At 39.0% G+C, this 19,436-nt stretch overlaps 1 protein-coding gene across 2 annotated transcripts in view; it reads right to left on the bottom strand.

Annotated features, from left to right (window-relative positions):
• CLINT1 (clathrin interactor 1) overlaps positions 1-15,018 on the bottom strand; it is a 96,410-nt gene extending 81,392 nt beyond the window's left edge. For both annotated transcript variants that reach the window (XM_054978353.1, XM_054978352.1), the window contains exon 1: positions 14,809-15,018. In XM_054978353.1, coding sequence (XP_054834328.1) covers positions 14,809-14,849 — 41 coding nt within the window. In that variant the 5' untranslated portion in view covers positions 14,850-15,018. The remainder of the gene's footprint in view (positions 1-14,808) is intronic.
• Positions 15,019-19,436: the final 4,418 nt, after the last annotated feature.

Consider the following 19,436-nt stretch of genomic DNA (forward strand, 5'->3'; position numbering starts at 1 on the left):
CAGTTAATGTGTCAAAACTCTGGAAATATGAACCTTTGCTTTATGTGACTAAATAATTTTTGTAGTATATGAATAGTATGTTACACTGGAACTACATTTCTGTCACTGAAAACCAATGAGCATTGCTTCTTTAGTGCAAAAAAATCTGGACTACCTGGGATTTATACATTTGGTGAGGAAGAAGAGAAAATTTCTATGGCAAAGTTCACGATATGTATTACTTACAAAATACTCAGAATGGATAAATAGTAAAAATGTAACCTGAAAAACTTGTGAGAGTTTTACTGCCATGTTCTTTAAGTTTGCATAAGAAATGCCTCACTGGATTATACCAAGGCTTCATCTAGTATGGTGCAACTTCTCCATAGGCCAGATAACTTTGAAAAGTTCGTAAGAACAGCTCTATGGAATCAGACAAAGATCCAGAATTTTGTTTCCTACATCAATGAGCCAGATGCCTCTGTTCGCTCACATAGTGTGAAAGTCTTAGCCTTCCTGTCATTGCCTCTAGCATCTGGCACTGAGGTATACTGCACTTGAATATGTAAGTTCTCTTAAACTATCTCATCTAATTGGCACTGACAGACCTATCCTCCCTTACTTGACATAATCCTTTCTTACAGCCACCTAGACGAGAGGCCATCACCATATTTGTGGTCATGAATTCTATAAATCATTTACAGATTATATGAAAAGGCACATTCATTCATCAGTCATGAAACTTTGTTTCACTGGTTGATCCAAATTGAAATATTACAAGGGAAATGAAGAAGTTTCCTTCTATCCAGTTTTGACACTCCATTTGTGACTTCTCACACACACCTTCCCTTTACTCCTCCCTTAGTCAACAATGGCACATGTGATAAGTCACCACTGCATTTGGGGGGACAGGGGTGGTCACAAATGATTATGAGGATAATATAACTCATAGAATCTAAATTCTAGCATAACATTTTTCCCTACAGTGCGCAACAAGGGAGCAAGTTCCTCCTTACCCAGCTGTTATTTTAACTTGCACTTAACTTTAATGCTTTACTTTTAACTGCTCCCTTCCATTCATCAACGAATTCATTAGTCAAATGAAGAAACTCTTAGTAGTCAATATGTCCCATGGCTACAATGTGAAACATATTTTATGCTGTAAAATGGAGTATAAGAACATAGCCATAAGGTTGTAACATCCTCTGGGGCGCAGCAAGTTTTAGGACTGCTCAATATTTTTGCGAGTCCCAATATACAGAAGACTCCATGAACTAAGATGAGTGAAGAAACATAAGAATTTAGTGATACATCACACCAAGCCTAAAAAGGGAATGTGAGTGCTCTGCGTCAGTATAACTAAGTCCAGTATGAAATACACTAAACCGCTACAAAACAATGCAAGAGGAAAAGGCTACATTCTGATATTAAACGTAGAATATAAAAATGACTGTTCCATGTGAAATAAAATCAGACCGCATATTCAATAGTAGTATGTCCTGGCAGGATTCTATTTTATTAGTTTAGAAATCTCAAAGTGACTGAACTTAAAACTATTAAAAATGTATTGCTAAAATCCCTTTAGTCAAATTACTGCTGCTAGCAAATAGCATTTAGTGTTGCTTCACACAGGCTGTCACAGTAGTTTTATGGCATCCTGTAAGGCCATTACTATCACTGTCACCACTATTCTTACTCTCCCCTGTCAAATTAAATGCATGAAGTCCAGAGGCCTGGAACAGATGACCAGTTTCTTGCCCAGGCCCCAAGCAAAAATGGAGGAATTTATTCTCCCCTTGATGTGAGTAAGAGAAGTTAAAGCAGTATAAAGCAATTCAGAGGCATTCAGGATTGGCCACTCAAAACCATCTTCATGTCGTTACCAAAACTATACCAAACCCACAAAAATTGTAGTTTCTTACCTCAGTAACAGAGTTAACCCTCCAATAAAATGCTTTCCCTTTAACATCACAGAAAGTGAACAAGTTAAACTAAAATGTTGAGATTAATCTAAACTTAACAGCTGTTGCTTTTCAGTAATTCCATAACCCAAGGTGCACTTTTATTTCCGCTAACAGTCTTCATTTGGAACAAACTATTTTGCCAGATTAAGTCTTTGTATGAGGTATTCATTGAAAGAAGAGAAAGCTTGCTTATACTTTGGAAAGTTTGCTGCAAAATTAGACTAGTAATTCCTCAGGAAGTCATTATGGCAAAACACATTATTCATGTGCGCAACGCCTTGTAATGCACAGGAGAAGGCCACATGATCTGGCAGCATTAGTTGCCTGTCTCAAGAATGTTAAACTTTAGCTCTATGGCAAACTTTATGCCATGTAACAATTGAGTGACTTCAAATATCATTACTTCCTGAATGCTTACACCTAGGCACAATGTATAATCTACCAAGCCAAAGGTAGCCCAAAGGTAGCCCAATATATCCTTGACAGATCTCCTCTCCTTGTTGTCTGACTTCACGTACAGGAACAGAGGATTTTTCAAGTACTTGGCAAGTCCCAATACATAAGGGGGGGGGGGCCTTCAACTTAGTGGGTCATAGGATACATTTAGGTTCTAAATATGGCTGTGCTACTTTCTGAATACGAGTATTTTTAAAGTGACCTGCAGAGCACTTTACCAGCCAGAAGCATCCTGATGCTGGTAGAACAAATTTCATCTACTGATCATTTCTGATGCATTTCCATCTCCACAATGGTCACATACTGTTACACTGAACTTACAGTTTGTCTACATTAAGAAGCTAACTACGGTCACACAAACATTAAATATGATTTGACTTGTACACAGAACAAACATGGAGTTTGCCAGTTCTTTACTTGCCAAGAGGAGCAACTGTCATTGAGTCACAATTCAACAAATGCCAAAGTGTCAAGGCACCTAGAAATTTCACTGTGACATTATCTTCAGCACTCATTTACTGTAAGTGCCTCTTAGCAGAAGTACAAAGTGTCTTAGTAGAAGTACAAAGTTTATTTAGGTGAGGGAGCTCTGCCTTTCGTTGTGACGACAACCAGGGTTACCCATATTTATATATACACTACGACAATTTTGTTATAGCTTAAAAAAGACAAACAATTTTCAAGAGTTTAGGATCAGGTTCTGTGGTAGTGATAATTAGAATGTACATTTGGGAGCTCAAAAGGATTTGCAGGGGGCATCTCATTTTCCACTCCTCTTTCTCTTCCCTGGCTGTCCCATAGTCTCTTCCCTTTTCCTGCTTCCTTCTCTCCTTCCCACACATCTTTGTCTGCCCCCCCATCTTCAGATCCCCCCATAGCTTCTTCCATATGACCCACTTGTGTGGTGCCTGCTTAGCCAGGCCCATTTACATGATGAAGAACCTGCAAGAACTTGCAGGGGAACTTCACTTTTCTCTGTATCTTCTTCCCCATGCTATTTCTTATTTCCTTCTTCCTGGCAACCTCCATAAGCTCACTTTCCCCTACATCCTTCTCTCCTTCAAACCCACTAAACAACTCACCTTTTATCTGTCCCCCATCTTCACCTATATTTTTTAATTTACGTCATTTATATACTGCCTTGCTCCACAATGGGGATTCAAAGCAGCTTACATTATTCTCCTTGTCTCCGTATTATCCTCACTATCCCTGAGAAGTAGGTTAGGCTGAGAGTGAGTAACTAGATGAAAGTCACCCGGTGAGCTTCCATAGAAAAGTGATGATTCAAACCTGCATCTCCCAGATCCTACTCTACACTCTCACCACTGCACTATGCTGACTTGCCGGGGGGGGGGTGTTATTGAACAGTAGCAAGCAGCCAGGTCTGGGTGAGTTATACAAGTCATGTGGTATCAAATAATCTGGTGGAGGCTTCTAGGGCTTGCTCCAATGAGTCCTCCCTCAAAGGCCCTGCCCCCACACCTTTTACTGACAGAAACCAAGCCTCAAATATTGGTTAACTGTTATGGTTGCCTAGCAACAGCCACTGAGGGCATCTGGTTAAAGCTACAAGTGAACCTTTTATCATTTGTGTTTTTTTTAAATTCCCCAATGTATTTTTTTAAATTCAGATTTTTCTGCAAACCTAGGAGATTTTTCAGGTGCATAGGAAAATCTGTCTTATCTGTTCAAGCCTCCAACTTCCAGATTTAAGTATCCTCAGATCAGGGCCATTTGGATATTAGTGTATAAGATGGCCATTAAAACACAAAACCTTGAAGGCTGAAAAGTAAATCTGGCTCCTAAATTGTTGCAGTGGCTGCTAAAGGCAAAGAAAATTTGTCAAGGCCTGAATTAGGTAATCAAATGGGTGGCAAATTGCAACTTCCTCCTGCCATCTACTTGACACACCAAACTCTTGGTGCTCTTTCTTCCAACCTTTTAAAGCTTTGAAAAACAGCAGCTGATAGCTGTTCAGCAACATCCACACATCTTTCTTAAAGAACACGTGGATAATATCACTACAATATTCTGTCAACTGGTCCTTAAAGACTAAGAGAGCGGGCATATTCAGCTGTCACATGACTATTCCATTTCTGCTGCTGGAAAAAACAGCCTTTTGCAGGAGAGATAAGAGAGATTCAGGATTGTAACAGAAGTTGAATGAGAAGACACGGAGGTAGACACCTGACTGCATTTTAACTAATGGCATAGCTGATAAAAACGATTGATGTAACTCAAGCTCCTATTAAGCTTTCAGCATTGCCCCCAATATTGAATGATTTACCTGCATGATAGGGAGATTTTTTTTTTCTGTCACACGTTATGTAGCACCAGTCTATGTAGAAGACATATGCACGCAGCTTATTTAAACACTGCTTGTCCAAAAGACTCAGTCTGCCAAGATAGCACATTCTTTTCCTTGGAAGCCATTACCCTCTAATCCACATGCAAGTATCACTAGAAGGGGGTTTAGAGGTAAAGCAAAGATACTACACACACTTAAAGATATTTTCACCTCTATATCGATGACTTAAATCTTCACACTGAAATTAAGTTTCTGGGCTGAGCTATGGTGACTCTGAGTTTAATTTAACACCACTGATTGACAAAACACTCAATTAGGGACACACAAACTGGTGTAATCTTTGTATTTTGGTTATTGGAGGAAGTATAGAAGTTTCTGAAGAATTTAGGACATGCAGCAACAAGAAGTTGTTCCTTTTTCTAACTTCCTGAAGGGGAAAAGAGACTCAAGGGATTACTAGAGCATCTTGCATATTTCTAGAAGGTTGCACTGAAAAACTGAGAATGGAATGAGTCCACAAAAGTTGACAGGCAGATATACACAATGACTTTTTGGATTTGGTGATTTTTTGGTTAGATGATGGGAGGGGTAGCAATATACATTTTCTAAATAAATAATTTCAGAGGCACAGTTTAATGTAGCCTGAGAAAAACATATATTTACATACCAAAAAAAAAAACCAAATCACAATTTCAAGCTCTTATTTTATTGACAATTTCAAGTTGTGCTTGTTTTTACTTTTAGACATAAACTGCAAAAGCAACACTAGTGAGTGCCAAAGATGCAAAATAATTGCCACTAATTAAATTGCCTTACTAAACGTACTCCAATCATTATGGTTTGCTGTAACAACTTTGAACTACAGTTTCAAATATTTAATGTATAGGTATAGTCCCCTTGCTACAGAATATTTTGTTTATCTACCAGGAACAGGAACCATGGGAAAGATGACACTTGGAACAAAAATCTGATGGATATGTATTTAAATGTGTCATCGAGCTTTACTGTAAGTTTGCATATAGACATCACTATTTTCCTTCTTTTGCTTGCATCACAGGAGATGATCCTGTAAAAAGGACTTTAGGAAGTTAAACAGTAGGAGATAAATACTAGGCTGTAATTTTACCACTGCCTAAATGATGTCATCTGACACCTCTCTCACCATATCCTTGACACTGAAACAAAATTTCATTTCTCTTCACTTATGAGGACATAATAAAATTAGCCTCATAAAATCTTGTCTTTTTAATTTGCAAGCCTGTGTGCAGGGACTTTCTATCAATTGATGTAAGTTGCTTTGCAAGAAAATTGTCTGAAAAGTGGGATATAAATATCATAAAATATAAACAACAGATTCTTCTCATAGTTGTAGTTATTACAGTGTGCTTTTGAACAGCCATATACAATCATAACCACTACTACTATGTGAAGTCTGTTACATGGAAAAATTAGAAAAGAAGTAACAAATTGGAAAATCAAATGAACTACTCTTTTAGTATACTAGATACCATGTAATCCTATACAGAATTATTCTAGTCAAGGTGCACTGAAGTAATTTGCATAGGATTGCTTTTAGTGTTTCTCTTAGAATACTCTAGTTTCAAACATGCATGACTCTCTACTACTTCTCAATAGAAATTTAACAAGGTATTTCAATATCTTTAAGGTTGGAGTTCTAATTTTGTCAAAAAAAAAACAGATTTGGAGGAGACGGAATGAGAAATATGTAATACCTTATTTTGAAACCTACACAATTTTCTGCTTTAGGAAAATGAAACAGCTACATATACAAAGTGTATTATTGCTACATACTTGTATTACTGGTATATTTCTGAAAAAAAAATATGTTATAAATAAAAAATTATAATGACTATGCTCAGCGACAGAGATGGAGCTGCAAGCTATTACAACCTGAAACTCTAAGTATATCCTAATTATACATTATTTTTCTTAATTTATTAAAATAAAAAATCAGAGGAAAACACACCACAATAAACAAAATGAAACTTTGAATAACTGGATTTAGAAGCAGCATGTAAACCTCAACATCTGCACATGGAAAAAGAAGGTGGACATGTTTGGAGAAAACCTTAGAAAATAAATATCCCTGTAATGCAATTAAGAGAAGAAAATTTTAACAATTCTGTTCAACGTTATAACACTGAGTCTCAGTAGGGTATCATCATCCATAGCAAGTGTTATGGTAACTGTAGACAAAACAAGCAATCCTGAGCCCACGTTTATTTAGATCCTGCTTGATCTCTATAAATACATCCTTTGAAACACTAGCATAACTCAAGCTTATTTTGCTGATCAGAATTAGTGTCTAAGCTAGTTTTGGGTGGATAGCCATGTTGGTCTGCAGCGCAACAGCAGGATTTGAGTTCAGTGTCACCTCAGAGACCAACAAGATATTCAGGGAGTAAGCTTTTAAGACTCAGAGCTCCCTTCTTCGGGGAAAGCTCACACCCTGAATATCTTGTGGATCTCGAAGGTGCCACTGGACTCAATTGCAGTGTCTGAAACAGTCACTAGCTATACTGAACTCTCACACTCAGTTTCTTGGACTTCTGAGTACAAGCTCCTGAACTCTTTCACATGCTATTGTTAGTTCATGTATGTGCATTTTCAAATATCTATTAGTTTCTTGCAGGAATCTGAGGTACCTGAAGAGCAAGAAGGCTTAGAAACTGTACTGTACAAAGAGAAACTGTACAATAGAGTCTTTGCCCCGCATGTTACAGGAGGAATATGCTTGAAAGTCTCCATAATTGCACTCTTCCTCCAAATATTTTAAAATACACTGTATTCTGTGACATTAGAAAGCACTTTGTCAGCATCAAGTCTTAGAAGTGCATGTTGTATAGTCAAATACAGTAGCAATGCTCTCACTAACTCCCATAGAATTTGTACCTAGGAGATCTGCAACACTGCAAATTGTTGGGTAACATTCTAAAACACGGTTTTAATAAATATTTCACTTATTAAAGAACATGAAATTTTCTAGGATTTCCCCAGAAACTTCTCTATTTTTCCAACTCATGCCTTGGAATAAAACGGGGGGATGGGGGGGACGGGGACGGATTTCAAACTATTCTCAGATTTTTTTTTCTTATTTTTACATATGTTCTTCATAGTGGGCAAGTGTTTGTGCTTTGGAAGTTAAAATATTGGCAGAGTAGCTGTTTCCATCCTATTACACCTCTTCCATTTCAACCATGTCTCATCATCAGAGACAGGGCTTTTGACAACAACATGCTTTGAGAGAAAGTACAAAAAAAGGTCACTGGACACTTGATTCCCCATCACTGGACAACAGTCATAGCAGTTCCATTCTAAGCAGAGTTATACCCTCCTAAACCCATTGACTTAAGGATAGTGCAGCACTGCAAAATATCAAAACTATGTGCTAACCTCTGCCTTCCAATATCATGAAAAGTAGTTGCGTAATTGTTCTGGATCCTCCAGGTATACACATATAAGAATTTACACGGCAACCCCAGCATCTTGGACCCTTTGTATAGTTCCCTGCCACTACCTACCAACTTTAAGAATACAAATAGGCTGCTCGAGGCCACCCGATAATTCTCTTCTTGACCAGAGGCTGTGTGCATGTGGATTCCAACTTCCCCCTTTTCTTCTGCCTTAGTCTGGTAGAGTGAGCATAAAGCAGCCAGCATGTGAAGGCAGTAATTTAGAAAGTCTCTCGGAAATCAAAGTACAAATATTTAAAAAGTTTTATTCTACATGTAGACAAATAAGCTAATGGGGAAACAAAAGGATACGATTACATAATTTTTAAAAAATATTGTTTTTTCCCCAACTTAAAATTTAGAAGTTTCAGACATCTCCTTCCTTAGAGATGGATCATTTTCCCGCAGAAGGCAACAGATTTGGCAAAAATGAAAAAAGCTTCCTTCTTTCTGCCCTATAATTCAAGGGTTTTCTCAGGAGCAGGAAAATCTTTTTGGTCCAAATCAGAAAGTGGGGTGTTCATTCAAACTTCCCACCAAAGGAAGATTTGATGACTAAACCATTAGGACCATAGGGTTCTTTGCAAACAGCCACTGGTGACTGGGGTGCAGAGGGGAAGTAATGGGTGACAGGCCAGAAGTTCTGCACTGCTACCTGCTGGGTTGTCAGTTTTCCAGTCATTTGATCAACAGCCAGGTGAAACATCTGTATGCTGATACATATAGTAAGTTTTACTTTAGTTATTTATAGCTTGCTTTTCTCCCCAATGATTCAACGTGGCTTACATTGTTCTCTGTTTTTCCATTTTATCCTCACAACCACCAGATGAGGTAAGAAAGGCTAAGAGCAAGTGACTAGCCCAAGGTAACCCGCAAGCTTCCACGATAGTGTCAGAATCTGAACCAGGATTTCCCAGACACTAGCCACTACACCACGTTGACACAAAAAGGGAAGTAACGTGAGAGGTACAAATATTATACTCTTCTTAATACACTAACTCCTGCGTAGTTTAGTCAGGTGAAAATTACTGCATTAGACTTACTCCGTCAGCAACTGAAGCTACTTGCCAGACGTGACAGCATACAAAGAGGCTGGAGACAGATTATATATTGTGCAGAGAGATGAGGTAATATGATATTGCCATCAAAGTTCATAGTGTATTTCATCTTTTTTTCTGGCCTGCTATTTTGCAAGGGGTTGTAATACCTCAAAACTTGTTAGAACAGAGACATCAAGACAAAAGAAACAAATGCGTACATAGGTCATGATGCCTCCATCATATAACTTTCAACTTTCTAGAAAAACTAAAATGTCCAGCCACTTATACAATTAAGAATCAAGCACGAACCAGTCTTAATAAGGCAGAAATAGGGATGACCAGGGCTCATCATGAGGGGGAACGAGATGTTCCCCAAAGAGGCCCCGCCCACCTGACTCTCTGCCATTTTGGGCCCATTTCACCCTGGATTGGGGCCGAAACGGCCCGGATCGGGCCTCTGACGGGTGGTGGATCACTCTCCCACTCAGCAGTGGCCCGATCCTGACCATTTTGGGGCCCTTTTCGGCCATTTTCAGCCCCTTTTTGCCATTTTGGGCCCAATTTTGGCCCCGAATGGCCAGGTTTGGGTCCAAAACAGCCAGGATAAGTCATGTCAGGGGGTGTGATATATGCAAATCAGTTATGCCAATGACACACTTCTGCAATGTCAAGGGGCATGGCATATGCTAATGAGTTCCTCCTGCTCGTTTTCTATTAAATGACCCCTGGGGATGACTCATATAGAATCTTAAAGGGTTTTTTCAGGCAGTGGAATCAATTACTACAGTGCAATCCAATTTGATTAGTATGTATGTAGTGAAAAACAGACAAATGAACCTGTCTCATGAATCCGAAGGAAAAATAATGTACTGTTATGTGCAATTCTTACAGCATTGCCCTGTCCCTCCTTCACTCTTACACCACACACAATGTGAATCTCTAACTCCCTCAGACTGGATTAGATGTAATCATGTTTGAACATCTCACTTTTTGAGGAAACAATTCACAAAAGGCCAAATTCATGTAGTATACATCTCACTCCCTTTGATGGGGGGAGGGATATAAATATTTTAATAAGCAAACAGTAGTTAATTTGAACTACTCAATTCTCAGTGAGAAAGGCAGACTATAAATGAAATAATTTTTTCTGTCAGATACACATGTGTAAGGGGTTTCAGTGTAAAAGTTAAGAGAAAAACTTAAAAATCAGACTGACATAAGTGACAAACTAACTCATTGGCTCCCTTAATCATACTAGGTAACTCTCCAATACTGTATATTTTAAAGCTCATATTTATTAATTTATATGTATGTAGCCGAAATTTCTTCTCTGAAGTTTGAAAAACTATATAAATCAAGGAGAAACAATGTGGTCACAAACTATGGAAAATAATTTCCCCCCGTTTCTCCTCATTTTTGGTCCTCGTTTAATTTATATTTGACTATATTTCACAAACTGGATTTTGCACTCTCACTTCATTACATTATTAAAGTTACTGCAGAAACTGAATACCATCAACTTAACAAACCATCCGAGACAACTGAAATATAATTGAGTGGGAACTTACCAAAGGCAGTGAAGCAAACAATTTTATTTCTGTCAAATGAACCAAGGAAATTCATTTTAAAGAATGAATAGGTTAACAGGTTGGAATGGGTTTTCTGGTTTTTTTAAAAGTCTTTTTGCACAAAGAACATCAAATAAATAAATGATGAGATACCAAGGCAACTGGATACCCTGCTCAAAAACAGGAAATATTAGATACAAACATTACAAAATACTAAACAACACAACAAAAATCTACTGAATTACAGATCAGGTGGCAAGCCAATAGCCTCTCAGATGTAGTAGCACAAGAATTTACCAGGGCATCAGTACAGCAATCAATTCAGAGCCGAGGTGCCACGTGACACAACCATCTTCACAGTATGTGACACCTGGATATTTCTTGATGAGCTAGGATGGCAAGACTTAAGGTACCAACTGAACTAAAACTGTCAGGCTTGCAACATATGTTTTACGTGGTTAATTGCTGCTTTGAAATTTCACCTATTTAAGAACAATTCTAAGCTCAAGAAATCAAAGGTTATGCTTGTTCAAAAGTTGAAGTTTAAAATTAACTTAAAAAGACAAGTATGTTCAAATTACAGGGCTGCAAGTGGCAATTACATCTGTTGAGACAGTACCTCTTTCTAAATCTACACACTCGAGCAATTTTTGCTTAGCTCTTTTGGTATTTGGCACTATCACATGATGAATTATTTCTAAACTCCACTCCATGAAATCTAGTTCAGTAGAAACCACAGGGATAAAATGAAAGATGTAAAATCCTCTAAACTGTATATAGCAACAAAGCCCCACACTATTTTATACCACCCTGTGAAAGTTACAACATACAACTTTGTGAATTTTTTTTTACTGAAAAGTTTTATTCAGCTTAGTGGGAAACTGTATAGCCTTAGATGCAAGTATGCTGAAGTAAGTGTCACAGAATTTACTGAAACTCGCTACCAGTTTAGTATGAATAGGACTGCATCCTTGGGGAATTACCCTTTTTTACTCTGTATAATTATGCCCTGACCTGGTTAGCCCAGGTGAGCCTTATGTCATCAGATCTCAGAAGCTAAGCAGGGTCGGCCTTGGTTAGTAATTGGATAGGAGACCTCTAACAAAGACCATGGTTGCAGAGGCAGGCAATGGCAAACCACCTCTGTTAGTCTCTTGCCATGAAAACCCCACCAGGGGTTGCCATAAGTCAACTCTGACTTGCGGGCTCCCTCCACCACCACAATTATACAGAAATTACAAGAGGAAAAGCCATATTTAAAAATGAGGGAAATAATCAGGTAAAGTTATTTCCCAAATATAAAGAATAATAGAAATATTTTTCTAAAGCTACCACTTTGAAATAAAGTAGCTAGTAAACTAAAGGAAGCATCTGCTATTTCCTAATCTACATCTAGACCAAACTCTGCCAACCTAGGATGATCCTGGCTTTTGGTGGCAACAGCTATCGAGAAGCACTTTAAGTAATTACCAGGGCCTGCAAGTTAGTTGGGGTTAAGAATTCTTAAGTACATACAGTGTTGAATACAATCGGATGCTGACCAAGCACTGGACAAATAATGCAGCAAAACAATCTGTACTTGCTGTGAACTATCACACTGAACAAAGCATTTTAAATAACCACTTGTAGCACCATCTCAAAGCAAGTTCGCATAGCAGCATTCCTTTCACACTCTAAAACCTGATATTGTAAAGAGTATGCACCCATTAAAAAATCGTTTCCATGGTTTTACCACACTCAAGTCTCAATCAATATATTTTCAGCCTCTTGAATTTATGTAACAATCTAGCAGTATATAGCAGCAAATAGGACATAGGTGCTGTGCACAGATTCAAGGTCAGTGTAGGTCTAAAAACAAGCAAGCTTTTCAAGCCAAGATTTATGCATATGAATGCAAGTTTGCATTCATACACTTCAAACTGAAGAACGTGTACACTCTGTAAGTTATTCCTAGAGGGGCTTCTGTATACAACAGTGCCATTTTTGTTGTCCCAAACAGTGTAATAAACATTGTCATTAATTCTTCTGATGTGCAATGTAGATCTCAATGGTATTTCATTTGAAAACTCTCTTATGAAGTTTATGGCACACTATTTGTTGTTGGACGTTTGGTGTCCATGACAGACAAACAAGTGCACCTTATCACAATTTACAAAATATTTCTGAAACTGTATATACAAGTCATAAAAGGAGCATGTTATTGCTTGTGTTCAACCAAGCTTTACTTTCATAATATAATTTTTTCTCAGTTAGAAATTGTTGTTCTAATTAGAAGACAACCTTTTAAAAAGGAAACCATGAACCCTGACATAGTTGTGTGACCTCACTTTCATTGCTATTATTTAGTTGATGTGATATTCTACAGCTTCCCACTAACTTCTGCCTTGAGTATTAATGCAAAAGGCTGATGACAGATTAAAAACTCACTGCTCAAACACTACAAAATCAGGTTTTATTGTATTTCTTTCTCCAGCATAACAGCCTGGAATCATCAAGTAATCTTAGAAAACCTTAACCTAACCTAAGAAAAGCTTAGAAAACTTAAATTACTAAAACACTGTGGAATGTCAATGCACCAAAACACAGGATGATCTCTTTAAATCTTGACCCTTTAGTAGATTTTTATTGAGTGGTCACCACCCAACATTACAGTGTGAAGACAGTATTTAACTAACATCACTCTATTATGAGCAGTTTTCATTTTTCCCTTCCAAAGCCCAACTATCATAAACAAAAGGTAAATAGGCCTGCCCAAAACAAGCCTCACCCACAAAGGCCTTTAAATGTCAGTTCTTCTTTTTTTTGAAACTAAGTCATAGCAGAGAATGTCCTTGATAATGGAAAGTGCTGTTAGTAGGAGGAAGTCTTTTTTGCCATTTCTAGAACTGATGGCAAATGCAGATCTCTAGAAGTCAATGTTCTTAATCACAGGAAAATATCATGTTGTGAAAAACAAGCCTGACATTGCAAAAGAGCTATGGTTTCAGGTAAGGAAGGCTTTCTGCTTCTTCAGAAGCAAGGGCGGTACAAGATAAATGTTTGCCCATCCCACATTTTTTTTCTGAACAGATGTAAGAGTTGCTAGTAACAGAAAAGCTTATCTATAGGGATGCTATTGGCTCAAAACCGTATTACATACAGGTTTCCCTCCCAAGGTATCAAGTTCTACTTCCTGAATGAAGTTCCTTTTCCTCATGCACTCCAGCAAAGCAGGAAGACACTGTCATGATAAGGCAGACTTGGCTGTGGAGGCCTGAGATGTACAGTAGTGTATCCTAGGAATTTCCATCAAGATCATGTATTGTATCAAGGCAAACGGGTAAAGAGGGCCCAGAGATTGTGCCAACTCAGCAAGAGAACAATAAATTTCTAAACTACAACCAAGGGTTACGTATACATATCTGTGCAAAAGAGGAGGAAGAGAATGGCAAAAGTAAGTAAGGCAGGGAAAACTGAAAGTTGGAGGAAAGTTACAGTTCAATAGGAGGTGGCTACCAAGAAAGAGATAGGCTCACAAACGTATGTTACACGGGAGTTAAAAGTCCTGGTTGCAAAGATCAGTCAGTGTTTTATTGAAATGGGGTGGGGGTCGGTAAAGAATTAACTAAGCCAGAGGCTAAAGTCCACAAGAAATGAATCATCAGGTCATGAGAATGCTATACGTCTCAGTTACAGCAGGTGAAATCCAAGAAGTTTCAGCCAGGATCACGATCTGTAACAAGGGAAGTGGGACGAGGAGACTGCAAGGGAAAAGACTACCAAGTTTGTGTAGGGCAAGAAAAGAAACGACGGAGGTTTCTTAGAAGGGGGAAGCGGGGTGGAGGTGCAGCAAAGGAGGGAATCACAAAATGTGGCTACTAAGGCAGCAATTAGGAGGAGGATAATGGAGGGGGGCTTTTTTTTTAATAAAGTGGGACGTAGGATGAGGCAGGGTAGGAAGAAGGAAGGCTGTAGTAAGAGTTCAATGAAAGAGACGCCGGCCAGGCGTGCAGATTTACCCCATTACCCCATAATACTCACGCCTTGTCCACCAGTTCCCGGACTTTCCACATATTGAGCATCGCAGCCGTGGTGGCGGTGGAGGTGCCGAGAGGTTCCCTCTCGGTCTAGGCACCTAAGTGCTGCCCCAGTCTCCCCCTCCAGGAGCTCAACTAGGCACTCTTCAGCCACGGCACCGCCAGGCCAGGCCCCGTCTAGCCTCGCCACCTCCACAGCTTCCCCAACGGCACAGAAAGAGCGGCTCTGCCTCCGGAAACCGGCAGCTTGTAGCCGCAAAGCCTGCTGGGACATGAAGTCTATCCGCTACTCTTCCGGAACGAGCCTTGTTAGCGAGAAAGGCGTTCGATCGCAGAGTATACTGGGAGACGGAGTTTTCCCTAATTTGGCGGCGTGGCCGAAGCATACGGCTGAGGGCAATCTTCACCTTCCCTCTACTGGAGTTTGCTGGAGTTGAAGTTTGTAGAGGGGGATGCATGTTCTTAGACTGATCTTAATTGGATTTACTGGAGGCGTGCGAGCGGTGATACGGATGCGCAGGAAAACTAGACTAATAAAGAAAGGTTTAACGAGTTGCATGTTTGCCTTGTAGTAACCACAATGTAGGAAGAAGGGAGGTTGATCGTCCTGAAAAAATATTTTGGTTTCTAAGTTGTTTTAGAGGGTTATTGATTGGATCTGAAGCTTTCCCCTGCAAACACGAAAACCGGAATCTGAATTCTAAGAACAGATATGCTATCGTAATTGCCGCAGAAAAATGTTGATAAGGCATGCATTTAACACCCGCAACCAAACGTTTCCAAGTGTCGTAGCCACACACACCCTTTGTTTCTACATTTAATTTCTTTTCTAACATCACAGGAAAGAGAAGGCAGTATTTTGCCTGTGTTTCCCATTATTAACCAGTAGCAGATTTTCCGTTCATCAAGGTGCTGGAACAGTTGGTGGTTATAATGTTTTTCAGTCAGTGTGCAGAGAGAAAGTATTCATTCTAGTTAAGTCAGGCAAACTGTGGAAGCCTGAAAGGGGATTTATTCTGGCTAAATCAGGCAAACTTTGTGTGCGTCTGAGTCAGTCTGTATATCTGAGAGATTATTCTATTTAGGTCAGGCAAGCTGTGTGGAAAGGCCTGAGGAAAGGAGTGAACCCATGTCTGTGTGGATGAGAAGACAGTGTATTCTGTTAGTGAAGATCTGTTTGGAAAATTAGTCTGTGTGACTGAGTCTGTGAATATACCGTTAAGAAGAGATTATTTCTGAAATCACCAAGTGTAAAAACTATTCTGAATCCAATATGCGTATTAAAACTACAACCATCACACTTATATTTTTGGTTAAGAAAGAAGAATCCCTTTTTTACCTCACTGCCACCCCCACACCCTGACTGTCCTGTCAGACTACCATCCATAACAAAGCCTGCCTGTAGTACCAGTTAAACAGAAGAGATCTAAGGCAAAAGGCCTTCCCAAAAGCAGAGACCTTTTGGGAAACAGCAGTATATAGGTCACAAAAAAGGGAAGGTGTTCTTGAAGTATAAGCCTTGTTGTGTGGAAATATAAACAGTGATGGTTGTGACCTGGGTGCCCTGGGGGGTAAAAGTTTAAGTTAACATAAGGAGGAGCTGAATTAAGAGACCAACGGCAAAATTTTAAAAGAAAACAAGCAAGCAAACCATTACAGTGGTATTGAAGGGCAAGCAAAACATACCCTAACCAATACATGTCGGGTCACTGGTGCGCAACCAGATTCACAGTCAAATGTGTCCTTCTAGGCTAGGGTACATTGAACCAGAGAAATGGGGTAAAAAGTCTGTATTAATGGCTTAATTTTCTAAACAGATAACAGTAATGCGCATGAGGAGAGCTAAAGAAACCAAAACTCAGGGCCAAGCTACAAGTGACGAATGACACTTGAATGGCAAGTGGATTGAGTGGAGGGCAAGTGAACAGGGAGAAATACACTTGGTGTTCAAGTGTCATTCGTCACTTGTAGCTTGGCCCTCAGTCCAGACAAGACAGAGATTCTGATGGCAAGTGGTGGACTAGCCAATGAAAGTGTAGTTTCCCCTGTACTGAATAGGATTGTATTCCCCTTTAAAGATTATGTTTGCCACTTCAGGAATCTGCTAGTTTCACCATTGCAGTTGGGCGCACAGGTGGCAACTGTTGCATCTTTCACCGGCTTCTAGTGATACCCTAGCGATGTTCCCTTCTGAATAGAAATGATGTTACCCGTGATCTGATAGCAGCCATACTCAATTAGAGTAATGCATTGCGCGAGAGGCTGCCTTTCAAGAATGTTGGACCCTTTGTCAGTTCCAAGAATATTGCAGCTCAATGGGAGAGGCTCTTAGAAATACATTTCTAACAGTGGAAAGGATCACAGTTTTTCAGTTTGTTTCTGGGCACCATCCACAGTGGTAAAAATCAGCCCCTAACACTAGATTGGGGGAAGTAGTAGATGGTACTCCCATCTTGCCCCGCAACAACCTCGCTGTTCCCCAGTTTGAGCCCTGGGGGACCTGGCAACCCTATCATTTAGTCACAGGATTGCCAGTTCCAGACAAGGAAATTCCTGGAGATTTTGGGGGTGGAGCATAAAGGGGGTAGGGTTAGGAGAGGGGAGTTGTGATTGCTTATTTGGAAAAAAATGTTTACGGTGCTTTATTGATAGATATTATTGTTCTATATTGTTTTTTGTTCCTTCCCTTTTTAGCAGAAAATCCAGACCAAAATACCAAAATAAATACTACATTTTAATCCAAAATGAAGACTCCTGAGCTGGCCTAACCTTAATCTAGATATGTGCACATATGACCAGAAACAGTGATTTGGGGTGTGTGAATTCACATCCACATTGCAATGCAGATGTAAATTCATATCAGCCATTCTGGGTAATATGCCTGGGTGCTGCATCAGATGTCTCACTTCTGGATATACATCTACAAGGGCATATGGAAGTTGCTGGTGTTTGCTTTTAAAACTAAACTCTCTACTCCCTCTTCCTTGATGTTCCTTTGCATTTTTTTAAAAAGTCCCAGCATTCAGTTCCGCAAACCAAATAACCTGGACTTAACTGATGTTAAATATAAAAGCAAGAAAAAGCTCAACATTTTGTCCTGCCTTTTTAGTTTGCAGAGAAAACAGTAGAGAAGAAACAGTGATATGAAATAGCCACAGATTAATGAGCTGGTTCAACTTACTTGTCAGTTATTTCATGGAGATATGGGGAGAGCCTGAGGTATCATAAATAACATGTTAATTTATTATGTTAGAATTTTATTGTCAAATGCCCAGGAAGACATGGTCAGCACCTTTTAATATTTGTTTAGAAACTGCCCTCAGTCAACTTTCTTAAAGAATCAAGTAACGCTGCTATAAAGAAAAAGGACCCAGGTTTAAAGATTCAGAACTTCACACAAAAAAACAAAGGCCAAAGAATGTTGATGACTCATGACTGGATCTCACATTCTGTGTTTTTGCGTACAATTCTGTTTCATATACATTGTAGATAAATTCATAAAATTGATGCTTTCAGAAATTTATGTGGGGTTCCTCACTGCCTCGGATTTGCAGAGTCTCAGAAACTCAGAGTCAAAATCAAAAAGAGTCCAGTAACACCTTTAAGACTAACCAATTTTATTGTAGCATAAGCTTTCAAGAATCAAGTTCTCTTCGTCAGATGCATAGTACAGAAACAGTACAGAAACATAGTACAGTTTCTGTACTATGCATCTGACGAAGAGAACTTGATTCTCGAAAGCTTATGCTACAATAAAATTGGTTAGTCTTAAAGGTGCTACTGGACTCTTTTTGATTTTGCTACTACAGACTAACAGGGCTAACTCCTCAGAAACTCAGAGAGCATCCAATTTTACCAAAGCAATGGAACATGGCTTTAAGCCTTATATCTGTGGCTTCTATAGATCTTCAGCTATGACTTTTCCCGCAAAAAAATATGTTTCAGGTATATTGGATACCACAGCACCTTTTTAGTAAAGGATTAAGTACAGTGTCCAATTGCTGATGTACCTTACAACATGCGTCTCTTAAGCATAGGCTTTGAACATGTTCAGTTATTTGGTCCTTTTAGGAGGAAATCATTAGTCATATTAATTTTGTATTTGAATACTAATTTATTTTTGAGGATGTTTATGTACTTTTAAACTATTTGCCTGTCGCATGGAACATAACCACTTTCAACAGAAGTGGACACTCCATGCCCTTGCAGTTGTTTAAAGACATTGGAAAGACAAAAGCCCATTTCTCATAATTCATTGGATTGAAAACCTTATAAACTTATTAACATTTGAGTATATCACATATAGATGACAATTGCTTATGTACTTATTTTTAGATATCTGGAGACCTTTTATAGAAGTTTAGGTATTATGCTACCGTTTGTTTTTTGAATTTCTTTTTTTTGCTTTACACAAATAAATTTTAAAAATTGTCTTTTTTGACTCTTAAAAACAGGCTCGGGTGATGGCTGGATTTGGGTCATGGTGATGAGCAAGGTGGAGGGTTTCCCCTTGTGATATTTTTCCAATTAAAATCACCCCCCACCATCACCACCACTGCATTAGGGAATAAGAAAGGCAAAATCAGGGTGTTGGGTGGCAGAGGATGCCTTCTCCTCCTATATTTTTTTATC

The sequence above is a fragment of the Eublepharis macularius genome, chromosome 4 (genome assembly GCF_028583425.1).
Source record: "Eublepharis macularius isolate TG4126 chromosome 4, MPM_Emac_v1.0, whole genome shotgun sequence".
In the NCBI taxonomy this organism is placed as follows: Eukaryota; Metazoa; Chordata; class Lepidosauria; order Squamata; family Eublepharidae; genus Eublepharis; species Eublepharis macularius.